Genomic DNA, 16,817 nt, shown 5'->3' with positions numbered 1-16,817 from the left:
TCAGCAGGATTCACCGCTCTCTGCCTGAGCTTGCAGACTCTACCTCTAGGGCTTCCGCAGCGCTTGAGGACATCCACCTAGGCAACTATTATATAGGGAAAGCGTTGACTCCACAGTGGTCCCCCTCTAGCTGGGAAGCTGAAGTGTGAAGCCTGTGGAGGGAAGCACTTGAGCAGTGAGGCAGTTGGGTGACCCTTGCCTGAATCCATGACCCACCACCCATGGTGCTCAGTGAGGGGACTGATGTCCCCCCCAAATTACCCTCCCCTCTGCACCATCCCTTCTGTACTCAGAGATGAGATGGCTAGAAGCTCACCAGCACTCCCCTATCTCCTCATTCCGTTGTCCACTGCCTACACCATTCTGAGTGCTTCCCTCATGTCCTTTGTCCCTTACGGTCACTCTGTGGTTATGCACTATTTGACAGATTTGGAAATAGAAGACAAAGAAATACCCAGACCAGGGTCAGTAGGAGGTGGAACTGAAGAACCATCCCAGAGAGCTCATGATCCTAGAGCTCCTGCTTATACCCACTAAGCTATACTGCCTTCCCTCCCAACAGGGAATTGGCTGCCTCTTCCCTGGGGTCAGTTTACTTCCTCATTAGACAGAGACTCACATCTCTCCTCTTCTTCCTTTACTCTCCTTAGGCACTAGGCAGGAATTGGTCACCATTCCTCAGTGGCACCCTGCCCCCCCGCAACTCACCTCCTGCCCCAGGCATCAATCCTTTGAAGCCCCTGGGGTAGCTTCAGGAGGAAATGGGGCCCACTTAGAATGCTGACTTACATTAAGTTGGACTTTGTTCTTAGGGGCCATGATGGATATTCAGCCAACTAGAAATGAAAGCTGTTTAAAGGGGCGGGATGTAAATTTCCTGGAAAGCAGGATGGGGTACTGACTTCAATATGTTTACATAAAATAAATTTAAGAGTGTTATAGCAAGTTATGAGACCTCTGTGACTTTATAAACGCAACCATTAACTAATTATTCGTTAGTTAACACTAATTAATCATAAGGAAACACAACCATTAATCAGCCCACAAGACCTCAAGAGCTAGAAATTTTAAGGCGCAGTATTTCACGTGATGTCACATATTTGAAGTCTGACCTTAAATTGATCCTCTAAAACACATTCAACCCATCTTCACCAGTTGGAAAACGTTGCATTAAGTCACAATTTCAGGATGACACCTAACAGCAGAAAGGAAACAGCCATAGGGAAGCCCCTCTCTGCGCATTCCAAGGGCCAGAAGATGTCAGAAGAGACTATACTGCTCAGGAATACAGAAAAGTGAGGTCAAGTCCAGTCGACATACCAAGTCACCCAGCTTTTATTATGGGGATAATCTGCACCAGCCACTGTAGCAAATACAATGTAGAATCATAGAACGTCAGGGCTGGCAAAGACTTAGGAGACAAAACTCCTGTTTTGGAGCCACTTACAATTTGATTGAAATGTTGAGAATCACATGTGGGTGGAAATGAGAAAACAATACTATACATAAATAAGCGGAGACTGAGAGAAGCCGTAAAAATTCAGGGAAAGGAAAAAACGAATTTGGGCTCGAGTTGGTCAGCAGAAATTTTAAGGAGAAGATGGGATTTCAGGTGGTCTGTGAAAGCAGCAAGGTGGTGTAGAAGCAGGTAGGCCTTTCATTCAAGGATAGTGTGAATATCGGTAGAACAGTGACAGCAAAAGCCTAGGGACCAATACTGGAGAAGACACAGGCCTTCCTGGAGAATAGACCAACCTTCCTAGGGAGGCGGGCGCCCGACGGCCAAGTAGGCAGGTGAGCTCTTAAATCAGGAGTTTAGATTGGTCCTGTAAGGTAGGTGGGAGCCCCTGTGGTTCCTTGAGTAGCTGACCACACTTCTCAAGCAGGCTTATGATGTTTGAAGCAAAACAAAACCAAAAACAGTGCTTTGGGAAGATTAATCTGAAATCTGAGTGATGGTTGGACTGATAATGGGAGGACAGTGAAGAGGTGATCTGATCATCTAGGTACCAACTAATAAACACCTACAATGAGAGGGGCAGTAAGATTGGGGAAGAAGGGATGAACCTAGCAAGAGGGAAGACATAGGATTTGGTGGCTGATTAGTCAGGGAATTAACACTAGGAAATAAGGGTCCTGGACAGATGAGTATCTTTTTCCATTCTTGGAAATATGGTGCCTCTGGGACATGTAACCGAGCTATAATTAAGAAGCCAGGGAGATGGGTTTTGGGAGTCGCTGATGAATCTGCTCTTAGCCATGCTTAGTGTGAGGGAGGACAACCATACTAGAATTTGGATTTGATTAGATCATCAATCCTGGCTGACACTGCTCTCTTTACCTTGACTATTCTTAATGTAAAGCTAATAATAAAGCTGAGACTTTTACTGTATGATTCTAATTCCACAAAATCATTTTTTGTTATTGTTTTCTATTTACTTGTTTTCTCATAAAATTCTGTGATTGAATCAAGCCATCACCTTGATATTTTTCAAGCACAGTAGAACAGTAGAACTGTATTCAGGGCTCAAATCTCAAAATCAAAAGCCAGCAAGTTACCAGAGAGGAGGAAGCTGAACTTTCAGGCTTCTTTGATTTGAACCTTCTGAATTTCCTCTCCTTAGCATTACAGAGAGTCATCTTCTTTTTTTTCTTTTTCTTTTCTTTTTCTTTTTTTTACCATGCATTACCTCTGCCTAGGATTATGCCAAAGAATTGGAATATTTTGTCTAGTTTCTGAAATCAGATGTTTATATGGTACCCTACATTTAGGTTAAAAATCTCAAAACTTTAATTAGCATCCCCAAAGGCTGCAGCATGTTTAGCTTTTAACTCTAAAAATAATTTTACATATTTCCAAAACATTTTTTAAAAACCTATTTTTCTCCCATTCATTCACACTTCATCACTTCATTCATCAGATTGTGGTCAGCTGGGCTAGGGAGACAAGAAAGGATCAAGTGATGTGATTGGTTTGTAAATAGTTGAAAATGTGTATTTTCCATTTGGTTGGGTGATTTGTCCTTTAAGATGGAGTCTGAGCCTATAAAAAATTGAAGTGGGATCCGAACATGGCAAAATGTATTTGCTTTTCTTAGATAAATCTGTTAGTCTGTGTGTGCTGCAAAATGGCATTATTCCTCCACTGGAAATTGCACTTCCCACGCAACATACACCACTCTGCCTTCCCTCACAGACTTCCCCAAGCAAAGTTCAGAATTCCTCCTGCATATGTAGTCAGTCCCATGGTGAAACCATTAGTTTAGTTCCCCATTTGGGCTCATCTAAGAAGAACTTCAAGACAGGCTTCTTTTCCAAAGAGCATTTAACAATTAGCACAAAAGGTAGCTATGGATAACTCCCAAATGGGGTTTCTCAGAGCAAATTGTCAAGTAAAAGAGAACGCCAAAACTCACAAACAGTGAAGAAGAAAGACAAATATTGGAATTTTGTATTTGATAAAATCCAAAGGTGTTATGTGTAGAGGCACTGATATTACAGACAAATAGCTTGCTTCCTGATACAGCCAAATGGACTTACCAGATTAAGGAATGTTAAGTACTTCCATTGTCCACCATTTAGAAAGACTTTGGATTTCCGCCGATCCTCTCCTTGTTGTGAGATATAAAAACTGAGGAAAATATACCAGCTCAAAACCAAAAAGTGGTATATGCACGTAGAAGTCCTCGTCATGGCTAGCTCTGACCAGGGAACCGTAACGGCCTCAGAGTAGCTTCCCTCTGGCGTACTTCCACAGATCACAGCGGAAGTCCCATGGCAGGCCAGGCCGGAGAAGCAGAACTGTGTAACACACCCCTCTGGGATTGAGAGTTCCAACATGGCTGAATTTTGCTTCTCTCATGGGCTCCTTTCCTGATAAACTGGGAGACAGGATTATGGCTTATTTTCAGATGCCTTCATTTAGACAATAGCAGGTAATCCGCAAATTTGCATATGTTTCAGTATTTAGGCTTTGAAGAGGGCAGGGAGCAATGTAAGAAGTGCACTTTGCACTATTTGACTGGGTCGGGGCATGATTAAATGACCTTATCATTAAGTACCAGAGAACTCTAATGAAAATACCTACCGTCATGGTCGTGTTTTCTTTTCTTTGGGGCAGAATAAGGAAGTTGCCATAATATATCTTGAGAGAATGAGAAGCAAGTTGACAGACCAGGAGGGAGAGATTGTGGGCGTGTTTATCGCATGGAGGGAAGTAAATATTTAGAAAGGGGAAGGGTGTTGTAATCTTGCTCCTAAGGTCTCTGAGGCCCTATAAAATCTGAAACAACCTTTGATCCTCTAGGGAGCAGTTGTTCCCCGCCCCCCGCAGTTTTTTATCTATATTCTAGAGAACCAAGAGTTACTGAGAGCTGTCCCAGACACTCCATTTAAACAGGCATTTCTGTTCCCTTGGAGGGAAGAAGCATAGCAAGAGGTCTGTGGCCAAAGAATCAGGAGGAGGTGTGTGGTCACTACCCCAATATACCTGAGTTCAGACATTGCTGAGAGAGAATGAGGGTCTCTGCATTGCCTTGGAGAGGACAAGAGTATGCTTAGGCTCGGCAAAGTTTTCAGAACCAGGCCCTGCCTCAGGCTCGACAGAAGGGACCCGAGAGAGGGCTGGAAGTGTCATACCTTGTGGCATCACCAGCTTGTTTCCCTGGGCAACTGACTCAGAGGGTTTTGAGCAAATCCCCAAGGGAAATGCTCCAGATGCAGTTATGTAAGTCTGTAGGTGGTGCTGTTCAGTGATTTAATCAGGGCTTACAAGTACTGGGAGAAAGAACTGCAGGCTACACATGGAGTACAAAACAAAAACAAACCTACCTCCTAAGTCACTGGATCCCAAACATCAGGAACTGTAAATGGGGGTAGAGCAAGCCTGAGCCAACAATATAGGGTCTGCATTGTAACCATTCCCAAAGGAGAGGATGGTCTGGGAAATGAGAGACGGAAAATGCTGTACACAACTCCACGGCCTAAGTTAAAATGGTAAATAACAATAGCGGCTAATACTTTTACAGTACTTACTATGAGGCAGGCATTGTTCCAGATGCTTTGCGCATATGAACTCAGTTAACACTCTCAACACTACTATGAAGTAAGTACTACTGTAATCCTCATTTTCAGATGAGGAAATTGAAGCCCAAGCTGGATGCATTCAAAAGCTTGTAAGAGGCAGGCAGAGCTGCAGGCTGCACTCTTAACCAGCGTGCCTGACCACAAAGAAACACACCCTCAGACTCCCTTTGCGATGTTTCTCCACTCCCTGCTGAGCCCCTTTTATTCCTCTACCTCTCCCATCAGAAAATTCTCTCAGGAAAGGGTCAGATACGTTTTAAAACTTGGTGCCCATATGAGGTACTGTGCTATATGTCTCCCAGGGTGTATTCATGGTAAGCATCATTATAGATTTAGGGATTTTTATCCCTTTATACAAAATCTCAAGCATAGGTCTGCAGATGGGTAAAGAATCGAGGAAATATTGGGAAAGGAGAGGAGACAAAGACCTAAATCTCCCTGCTGTTTCCCAGGACCTGGCCCAGCTGTTTGTCCATCGCACACTTCATACTCAGCATAGCGATTTTGCTGACTCTCATGATTTCTACCACTGCTTTCTAGTTTATGACCAAACATTTTATACCTCTAATCCCAGCCCTCTCTCCATCTCCATCAAGCTTCAAACATATCTTTGACTGCTTGTCAGACATTTCCTCAATTAGTTAGATGCACCTCAAACTCAAGATGTTTAAAATGAATTCTGTACCTTGCCCCAAACCTGACTATTTACCTCTGAGTAAAGCCCTGTGAGTATGGCCCTGTCTTCTAACTGGGAGTCTTCCTCGTTTCCTCTCTCTCCCTTACTCCTCAAATCCAACTAACCACCAGATCCTGCCAAGTTCATCTCCCAAGTCATGCTCAGGTCAGTCCTCTTCTTTCCATTCCTTCTACAACTGCCCTAGTTCAGGTCTTTATCTCTTTCCAGCACTTTAGTAACTGTCTTCTAACTGGTTTTCCTAATTCTAGTCTTATCCCCCAGCTCTGTTCTTCACAAGGTCAGGGAGTGATTCCACCTAAAATGCCAGTCTCACCACATCTCTCCCCCGCTTAAGTCCCTTTACTGCATCAGTATCATTAACAGAATAACATCCAGGTTCCATAACTTGATGAACTGGCCGCTCCCAGCTAGCTTTGATAGTCTTTCCTGCCTTACTCTTGTCTCATAGTCGATGTTGGTCCTACAGCACCAAACTGGCAGAGTTTTCCAACCACAACTGGCTATGTCATGTCCTAGTGCCTTTGCTCATTATTTCCTCTCCCTGATGGCCTCCTCGCAGCATGTCTTTGACTGGTTATTTCATAACCATGTTCAAAAATGCAGCTCAGCAGTTTCCTTCTCTAGAAACCCTTAACCTGAACCTCTCCTCAACCAGGCCATGTTAATTAGCCACTTCTAGTCTCCCTTAATACCCTGTGCATCTCTGCAAATTGCATGATGATTAGCTCCTTAGTCCATTCAGGCTGCTGTAACAAAAACGCCATAGATTGAGTAGCTTGTAAACAACAGAAACTTATTTGTCCCAGTTTTGGAGGCTGGGAAGTCCAGGATCAAGTTGCTGGTAGATTCTGTCTGGTGAGAGCCTGCTTCCTAGACAGTCATCTTCTTGCTATGTCCTCACATGTGGGAAGGGGCCAGAGATCGCCCTGGGACCTTTTTTGTAATGACACTAATCCCATCATGAATGCTCCAGCCTCATGACCTAATCACCTTCCCTCCTCCTAATATCAATACTTTGGGGATTAAGATTTCAGTTCATAAATTTTGGAGAAACACAGTCTGTAGCAATTAGGATTTTATCTTTTTTATGTGCCGTTATCTCCCATTATATCCCAAACACACAGAGGTGGTATGTTTGGATTCCTAGAGCTTAGCATATTGTTAGGCACACAGTAAGAACTTAATAAATGTCTGTTGAATAAATGAATGTGTGCAAACCAGGTGTGGTTGTCTATTGAGCCTTACTATAAATAGCTGCCTCATTCATTAAAATCCTAAGACATTCAAAATGTTCAGCTGCTGGGTTCTGGGGAGGAGGTGGAATACTAACATGAGTAAGACATAGGCTAATCCCCGTAGGAGCTCACAGTCAAGTGGCAGAGACAGATATGTAAACAAAAAATTACAGCACGATGTGATAAGTACTATAATAGAGGCATGTATAACATACTAATGGAGCCTAAATTATCCTGCAAATTATTCTGTCATTCTAAATATGCAGAAGATGGAGTTAAAGATGAATGCATTGAGTAAATCATAGGAGACTCTAGATGTCATGTAGGAGAAAGTAAGAATTAATGTAATCTCACTGAGTAAAGTTGTGGTAACCACCAGCACAGATAGCAGTTTTGTCTGATGGAGATTGTAACCCATTCCTTCTTCGGCCAGTCACAGAATGATGCGGTACAAAGAGCAGGGGCTCAAACCTGGGCTTGAGTCTGCTGCATGACCTTGAGCTGGTCAGACATCAGCCTCACTGGGATGTTAGTTAGTTCCCTCAGGTGTGAAATGGGGCTCAGGGAATCTGGAATGGTGATTGTCTCACTTCGTAAAGCCAGGACATGTACTGAGCTAAAGGAGTAATTGATATGGGCTAGCCTCTGAAGAGATTGGCGGGGAGTCCCAAGCCCACACCGATACACACCCACTCCAGCACATACCGTAGAGCCAACCATAGTGGAAGGTGTTGGAAGACCCTTCCCAGTGATGACTGCACGTAGCACAGTGGAGAGAAGGAATTAAGGATGATGGAGCCCAGAATTCTTGAGGTTATGGTGCAAAGGTTGTGAGGGAGTGTGGTTTCATTCTGGCACAAGGGAGAGACCCCTCCCACTGATGGTGCTGAACAAACTAACAGGTAAATCCCAATCATTTTAAGCTTCAAGACAAGATGTGTTGGTGGGACTTAACCTGTATTCCACTTACCTTTTTAACCTACAGAGAACCATGTTGAGACGGCTCCTTCCCTTTAAAGTTGATATATACCTCCCCAGCCCTTATAGGCTCCCTTAGCTTCACCCACCCTTTGGTAAATAGTCCCATTATTAAATTCCCAGCTGGGTGGGGCTACCTTTTTCTGCTGGAACTCTAACTGATGGAGCCAGTCAGACTGTGTGCTCCTCCAGGAGTATCTGATGCAATTCTGGGCCCTCAGCACTGTTTATGGTAGCAGGTAAATTCTAGATGCTAATGAAAATTTGTTTGCATGGATCAATTTCTGGTATCGTGGTATTCTTAATATCTACCTGGGGCGGGGGGAGGTTCTCTAACTGTTGGGTTTCCTGATTATTACCACTCTCATAACCCAGTGCTGTTTGTATTTCCCTAGAAGCCCTGCTGCCTCTGAACCAATATCACCCCCACTGTCTTCTAAAGGCCCTCTCCCCAGTAAAAGGTACCTACCTTCTATTCTGGAAATAATTAAATGTGTGAGATGCCCATTTGAAGTCAAGGTTCGGGGAGACTAGGATCTTCCTTCCAGTGGACTTTGCATCCCTAGGATCCTTTGTCCATTTGCTGTACATGTGGCCGAAAACTGAGTTAGAATGAAGCGTTTCACCCATTGGGTTATTTATACCACATCAGACAGCACTTGATTTTCTCAGAGGTCACTGTGACTGCCCTGCTTTTCAAAAACTAGAACATTTATTAAAGGCTCCCATCTGAAGTCTGTTTGGTGAGACCACGTGTGGGTTTCCAGCCACCGAACCAAGCCAGCTCAGAAAGGCATTGGAACCTGTTTTTTTCAGTCTATGAAAACCTGGCCCATCACTTTGCCCGTTGCATTGGGAAACCTGATTCAGATCTGCCTTACTCTTTGATCTCCAGTTCTGCTTTTGCAGTGGAATGCAATGTCTGTGTTAATCTTCTCAGACTCACTTACTTAGAGCAGCAGAGTTCTCTGTTGGTAGTTTTGATGGTGCATTTTCAGTTGGGAGGCCAAAGAACTCTTCCTGTTTACAAGCATGAAATTGACTCACATTGTCTTAAAAGTTTAGAGCAGGAAAGAATAGTGTGAGGTCAGTTAATTCAACCTCTTCATCTTTCAGATGAGAAAATTAAAGCTCAGAGAGGTTAAAGGACTTGCCCCAAGTCACACAGCTGTTAATGGGGGAGCAATGACCAGAACACAAGTGTCTTAGCAATCAGGCCAGTGAGCTTGCACTGTTTCTTGAATTGCTTTGTTTTGTACCCAAGCTCTGAAATTTTCAGGTGAATTTCTCTTGCTTGAATTAGTTTGTGTGTCACTTGATTGTGTGAGGTCTGATGAAGTTATTAAAGAGAAACTGTCTACCTAGAAATGACTTTTTTAGATGCCATGTCAGATTTCATGTTTTGCAAAATTGTGTTAATGAGAAATACATGAGTTTTCTCATGAAAGAACTCAGATATTTCAGATAGAATTTTATATGCTGAACTAATCAGCAAAGTTAAAAAACATATTCAGTGCTAACCAATCAGCAATTCCAGTTTCAATCTTTTAAAACTCTCATGTAAATGCCTGTTTTCTTGGGAAATTTACCACAAGAAGATCAGCAGTTAAGCTCTGGTTATCTTGTTTTAGTAGTCTGTATAGTACCATGTGTGAATGTATGTATATTCATATACCTAAACTGCACTTTGCTGATTTTCTATCTAATAATTATGTCATTTGCTGAAAGAGCAGCATTGAAGTCCCTAACAATAATTATGGATTATTCTATTTCTCCTTTCAGCTCTATCAGTTTTTGCTTTATGTGTTTGAGACTCTATTATTTGGTACATGTATCCTTAGGATCGCTATGTCTTCCTGGTGATTAATCCTTTTCACATTATGTAGTGTCTCTCATTGTCTCTAGTAAGTTTCTTTGCTCAGATAAAGTCTACCTTATCTGATAGTAATATTATTATTTCTTCTTTTTTAAATTAATGCTTACATGGTACATATTTTTAATCTTTTTACGGTCAATCTACCCATTTTGTTGAAATTAAAGCAAGTTTCTTGTAAACAGTATAGATGAGTTGTGAGGTTTTTCTTAACCCACTGTGCCAATCTCTGCCTTTTAATAGTTGTGTTTAGACACTTACATTTAAGGTAGTTGTTGGTATGTTAGGACTTAAGTCTTCCATTTAGTTATTTGCTTTCTCCTTGTTTCCTCTGGTTTTTTTTTTTTGTTTGTTTGTTTTGTTTGTTTTTTTTACACCTCTGTTTCTCCTTTCTTGCCTCCCATGTATTGATTAAACACTTAGGATTCCATCTTGATTTAATTATAGTATTTCTGACTGTATCTCTTTGTGTAGTTTTCTTAACAATTGCTCTGGGTATGACAATATACATATGTAACTTATTACAGCCTACTGGCATTAACAGTTTACCACTTGGACTCCTTACTTCCATTTTAGTCCCTTTACTTTTCCCATTTTTAAATATCATAGTCTTGGAAATCAGATAGTGTTGCAATTTTTGTTCTACTTATTCAATGATTTATAAAACTCATGAGAAGAGTTAGTGTATTGTATATACCATATTTCTGCTCTTTACATTTGTTCTTTCATCCTCTCTGATGCTTCAAGTTTCATCCTTTTGTCATTGTCTTCCAGTTTGAATTAAGTCATCCTTCAGGATCCTTGGGGGATTGGTTCTGAGATCTCTTGCAGATACCAAAATCCAAAGATGCTCAAGTCCCTTATATTAAATGGTGTAGTATTTGCCTATAACCTAGGTACATCCTGCTGTATATTTTAGATCTCTAGATTACTTACAATACCTAAAACAATGTAAATGCTATGTACAGGCAGACCTCGGAGATATTGCAGGTTCAGTTTCAGGCCACCACAATAAAGCAAAATCATAATAAAGTGAGTCACTTGCGATTTTTTGGTTTTCCTGTGCATATAAAAGTTATATTTACAGTATTCTATTTAGTGTACAATAGCGTTATTTCTAAAAGAATGTACATAACTTAATTAAAAAATACGTTATTGCTAAAAAAATGCTAACCATCATCTGAACCTTCAGTGAGTTGTAGAAACATCAAAGATAACTGATCACAGGACACCAAACAAATAAAAAAATGAAAAAGTTTGAAATATTGTGAGAATTATCAAAATGTAATGCAGAGACACGCAGTGAGCAAGTGCTGTTGGAAAAATGGCACTGATAGACTTGCTTGATGCAGGGTTGCCACAAACCTTCAATTTGTAAAAAAGTGCAATATCTGTGAAGTGCAATGAAGCAAAGTGCAATAAAATGAGGTATGCCTGTGAATAGTTGTAAATACAGTATAAATGTTATGTAAATAGTTGCTGTGTGGCAAATTCAAGTTTTGCTTTTTGGAACTTTCTGGAATTTTTTCTTGGAATATCTTTGATCTGCAGTTGGCTGAATCTGTGGATGTGGAGATATGGAGGGCTGACTGTATTTCCTGTAGCCATTTTTTAAGGGTGATTCTGCTAGTAACAAAGTTCTTTAAGTTTTCCTTCATCTGAGAATGTCTTTATTTCCCTTTCATTCCTGAAGAATAGCTTTGTAAGATATAGAATTCACTGTTGACAGTTCTTTTCTTTCAGCCCTTGAAAAATACTGTGCAACTTCCTTCTGGCCTCCATGGTTTCAGATAAGAAATATGCTTTTATTTGAATTTGTGCTCCCTTACGGTTAATGTGTCATTTCTCTCTGGTTGCTTTGAAGACTATCTTTAGTTTTCAGAAGTTTATTTATGATGTGTTGTGGCTTGAATTTCTTTGGGCTTATCATATTTGGAGATTGTGCAATTTCTTAAATCTGTAGATTTACACCTTTCACCAAATTTGAGAAATTTTCAGCCATTTAAAAAAAATATTCTTTCAATCTAACTCTTTTTCTACTCCCCTTCTGGAACTCCAGTGGTATGAATTTTGGATCCTTAGTTGTTGTCTCACAGTTCCTGGAGGCTCTTCTAATTCAGTTTGCTTTTTTTCAGTCTATTTTCTCTCTGGTTTTCAACGTGAGTAAATTGCTCCAGAAGTTCATTGATTCTATCCTCTGTTATCTCCACTCTGCTACTGAGCCCATTCAGTGAGGTCTTTTGATTTTGTTTTTGTCTGTTTTTCTGTTACTGTTATCTTTCAGTTCTATAATTCCAGTTGAGTTTTTTTACAGCTTCTATTTCTTTGTGGATATTTTCTGTTTTTCATGTGTTTCAAGAGAATTTTTAATTGTTCATTAAAGCATTTTTATAATAACTGCTTTACAGTCTTTGTCAGATAATTCCACTATATGATTCATCTTTGTGTTGGTGGCAGTTGATTGTCCTTTTTTATTCAAGCTGTGCTTTTTCTGGTTCTCGGTATGGCTGGGATTTTCACTTGTATCCTAGAGATTTCGATTATTATCTGAAGAGTCTCTGAGTCTTATTTAAATCTTTTAGCAATCAGTCACCCTGTTTAGGGTTAGCACACGGGTCCTGGCCTGACTTTTGTAGGCTATGGTTCCAATGACAATTTAATTTCCTGAGCCTTTGTGGTGCTACTATGATTTGCCTTGTTTATTTGGTATCACTGGAGGTCCCAGTATTACAATCAGAAATATCTATGGACATTACCAGAAGTCCCTGGGGAGAAAATCACCCCCAAGTGAGGACCATTACTCTATAGAAACCAGAAGAGTTCAATGTGCTCCATATAGAACAGGCCATGATCCTATAGGGAGATGGGAATATGTTCTCCCGTAAAGCTTTGTGAAAGCACTTTAGGATCCCAATCTGTGTTTATGTGCACTGACTCCTTCGGCCTGGGATGAGGGAAGGCTTTATTTGCCTCTTACTACATCCCAAATTTGTACTCAGGGAGGATATTGATAATGGCTCCTATAATGGGACAGAATTTGATTTCCTGTATAACCCAGCTCAGAAGTTAATCTAGCCCTTGACAAACAAGTGGTCTTTATTAAGGAATTACAGCTATCAAGTTTCAAGGTGAAATCCTCTTAGCCTTACATATATAGCATGCATGTTTATATATTCTGCTTTAAGACATCTGCCAAAGATCGTTATCAAATACATCCTTTTTTTCATGTTAGTTGGTTTTCTTCTTATTTCTGCATTGCTGAAATGACATCACATGACCTTTTGAAAGTTTTTGCTTTTCTGCCTGGAAACATAGGGCAGTGTTTCATTAAAGCAAGGAAAAGGTTGCTGTGCTTTAAAAAAAAAAAAAAAAAAATCCCCTTAACACAAAAAGTAAACCCAAAACTCCAAAAAACACACAAACTGCCAGATTGTTTATTGCAGAGTTGACTCATTTGGTCAAAAGGAGTTGTTTTGGCTAATCCTTTACTTGACTGCCCTCTGAATAGAAATGCCATCCTCAACGTGTATGAAAATGAAATGAAACCTCACAGAACACTTGTTTACAAAATGGCTGAAGTTTAAGGTCAAATCTGTTAGCCTCCTTGGCATTTTCTTCCTGCCAAGCACGTCTGAATCACTACATACTAATTATTCATCTAGAATTGCTTCACATTATCCGGTTGGTTGAGGTGCAGTTTCCACCTTTCTCCTCCAGAAGGTTCATAGCATTTGGAGCTACTCAAAGTGATTCTAGTTTTTGGTTGGTGCCTAAAACAAATCACATGCCAATACAGAATAAACTCAGCATCTCTCTCTTACCTTCAACAACAATAGATCTCTTTGAAACCTGGCCTCTCAGGATAAGAATGTTTTACAGACTGTAAGCTCCTGGGGACAGAAGTACAGCTGCTGCTCAGCTGCTTGGAGGGAAGGTCTCCTCCTGAGCCTCTACTCAAGTACCAGCCCTTTGCATTCTTGTCTTCAAAGATGTCAGAACTTTTTCCATGATATTCTGCCTTTTCCCCTTCTCTGTCCCCCTTCCAAAATTCAGAGGGAGTAATGTTGAAATGATTTGGAAAAGGCCTACATAGGGAGTAGATGAAGCATAGTCGGTTGTCTTCAAGATTGTCCTCAAACCACGAGGCCTCTTTGCCAGTGAACTTACTTGAAGTGCTGAGGTGCTGACTTTTTTGTGTTCTTGGAAACAATGATTGTTTCACTGCCGGCCTAATGACACCCTCCCCTACCGCTGTAATACGATAGAACAGTTTTTACTTAGTTATTGGCTCTTTAGTGGTGTTAGTATGAGCATCCCTGGTTCCATAAATCTGGCTGTAGCTTTCAAAGTGAGCACCGGTTCAGGAGCTAAGAGAGAAGCCACTGGGCCTAGAAGCCACTGGGCAAAGTGCCACCTAGGAAAATCCAGTGCTCAGTCCTGGCACTGCCATTTTTCTACCATCAGTGACATCATTATGGGGATACTAAGAGGGGATGACTAAGGAAATGTTTGCAAGATGCTGGATGATTTGAGTAGTCCTCAGGTTGCCTTCTGTTTGGTGAGGCTGCTGGTCTGCAGCTATATGTTGGCTTCCAAAGAAGCATGGACTCCAAAGTGAAGTGAGGCAAAGCCTGGTCACTTAGTGGCCAAGACTGTGGGCTCCAAAGTCAGCATGCCCTGCTTCAAATCCTAGTTTCACTTCTTTCTACCTGTGTGTGACAGTGAGCAAGTTAATGAAACTCTGAGTCTCGGTTTCTTCAACTGTAAAATGGGGATGCCCAACTCATAGTATGGCCATGCAAGTTGAATGAGACAGTACATGTGAAGTGTTAAGGATAGAACTTGTAAGGTAGTAAGTACTCAATAAGTGTTAGGTTTTATGATAGGAATTATTCACAGCCTGTCTGTCCTCACAGCCACCACCTGATCAGAATGCCCATCTGGCCAACAACAAGTACCCCACCACTAGAAAGAATGGTCACAGGAACAACTTTTGCATTGTGTCTTTGGTGAATGTCATGTTGAGGTGCTAAATCTGTCAATAGGTTCTTCATTGCAAAAAGCCTGAATTCTTTCCAGAAAACATTTGATGGGAACAATTTTCACACATATTTCGGAGTTCTCTTAAGGTCAACATTAGCTTTTAAACTGAAGAAAAGCTGTTACTCTTGACCTGGGGCTTTCCATTAAGACTGCAACTCAGAATTTCCCAATGCCCCCTGCTTAGTTTCTTAGAAATTGAAAAGACCAACTGAAATAGACCTAAAGTCCAAGGTTTGTGGATTATCATCACCTCTTTCTTTGTGTGTGTGTGTGTGTGTGTGTGTGTGTGTGTGTGTGTGTGTGTGTACATAGTGGGGGCAGGTTCATGTGGGCAAGGGTGGGTAAGAAGAAAAGTAAACACTCAGTGTTCAGTTGGTGTCTTTGTTTTAATCAAGGGGGATGCTAAGCGATAATTAGAAGTGTCTTCTGGTAGCAGAGAGAAATATGGAAAAATTAGAGTGTGTTCAACTGTTTACCAAATTTTTAAGCCTCAGAAAACTGATTTTGAATTCATAACCCAAATATTGTCGAGTTAAAAGTATTTTCTTCTAAAGAAATCAGACAGCAGGAGTGACTGTTTCTCAGAGATGGAGATAAATGTGCATGGCTCTAAGGGACCACACAGAGGCCCAAGGATCCTGGGAGTTCTCTGTGTTCGAGAAGTAGAGACACAGCCTTCAGTACCTCAGAGATCATTGAAGGAGAAGAAAAGGGGGAAGAAAGTGTTTGGTCCTCCAGTTTCTCTGCCCTTCCACTTCCATCCCCAGCTCAGCAGGGAGACAACAGGACGCTGAGTTATGGACCATTCACCAACCCCACAGAAGAAGGAGTCCCTGTACCCATGCCTAGAGCTCCTAAGAAGGTGCTCTGTGAGCCCCCTCAGTGAGCCCCCATTGAACAGACCAGAGCAGAATGTTTCAGCTTCCCATCCTGGATGGATGCTGTGGACTGTTGGTGTCCTCTCAAAATTCACATGTTAAAACCCTAATCCCCCATTTGATGGTATTTGGAGATGGGAGCCTTTGGCGGGTAATTAGGTCATGAGGATGGAGCCCTCAAGATGGGATTACTGCTCTTATAAGAATATACAGGAGAGTTTGCTTCCTGTCTCTGCTCTTTGCCTTGTGAAGATACAATGAGAAGACAGCCATCTACAAGCCAGAGAATGGGCTCTCACCAGACACTGGATCTGCTGGCACCTTGATCTTGGACTTCCAGCCTCCAGACCATGAGGAATAAACATCTGTGTTTAAGCCACCTAGTCTATGGTATTTTTGTTATAACAGCCTGAAATGTCTAAGACAGTGGGTATACCCACTCCATCTTCCCTCCATTTCTTTAGGTGGGGAGAGACACGTTAACAGTATGAGACCAAAATGGTGGTGCATCCATCTGGCCTGGTATAGACTGAGCCTGGGTGAAGGTTAGAACTGAGAGCCCCTTCAACTGCCTGAGAAAAGGAACAAGATAAGGAAATGGAACTTGTCCTTTGAAGTGCTAAAACTATAGTTATTAGATATTGGCCATTTAAAATTATTATAACATTTAAATTTAACAAATTTCATTAATTTGTTAAAGATGTCATCCACATAAATAATAATGTGCTAATGTTGATTAAGCACAACAGTGGCCCAAGCATGTACAAACCACTTTACACAAATTCTCTCATTTTTTTTCTTTCCCACAACCCTCTAAAGCAAGTTCTGTTGTGCCATTTTACAATTGAGGAAGCCACATCTGAGGGTATGAGTGGTTAAATAACTTATCCAAGGACACAATAATAAATAACAGAACTTGGGACTTGAAGCCATTTCTGTCTGACTCAGAAACCAGTCATCATATGGGGATTCTGCATACTTTCTTTGAAACTACTCCATGAATCTAAAGTCATTCCAAAATAAAAAAG

General features: G+C 41.2%; 1 protein-coding gene across 1 annotated transcript in view; it reads right to left on the bottom strand.

Moving 5' to 3' along the window:
• The window catches only part of ADTRP (androgen dependent TFPI regulating protein), a 54,949-nt gene extending 51,109 nt beyond the window's left edge, over nucleotides 1–3,840 (bottom strand). The window contains exon 1 of the mRNA XM_007446417.1: nucleotides 3,541–3,840. Within this exon, the coding sequence (XP_007446479.1) occupies nucleotides 3,541–3,840 (300 nt within the window). The remainder of the gene's footprint in view (nucleotides 1–3,540) is intronic.
• Nucleotides 3,841–16,817: the final 12,977 nt, after the last annotated feature.

Source organism: Lipotes vexillifer, unplaced genomic scaffold (assembly GCF_000442215.2).
Source record: "Lipotes vexillifer unplaced genomic scaffold, Lipotes_vexillifer_v1.1 scaffold1154, whole genome shotgun sequence".
NCBI classification, from domain to species: Eukaryota; Metazoa; Chordata; class Mammalia; order Artiodactyla; family Lipotidae; genus Lipotes; species Lipotes vexillifer.
This window is presented reverse-complemented; position numbering and strand designations above follow the sequence as displayed.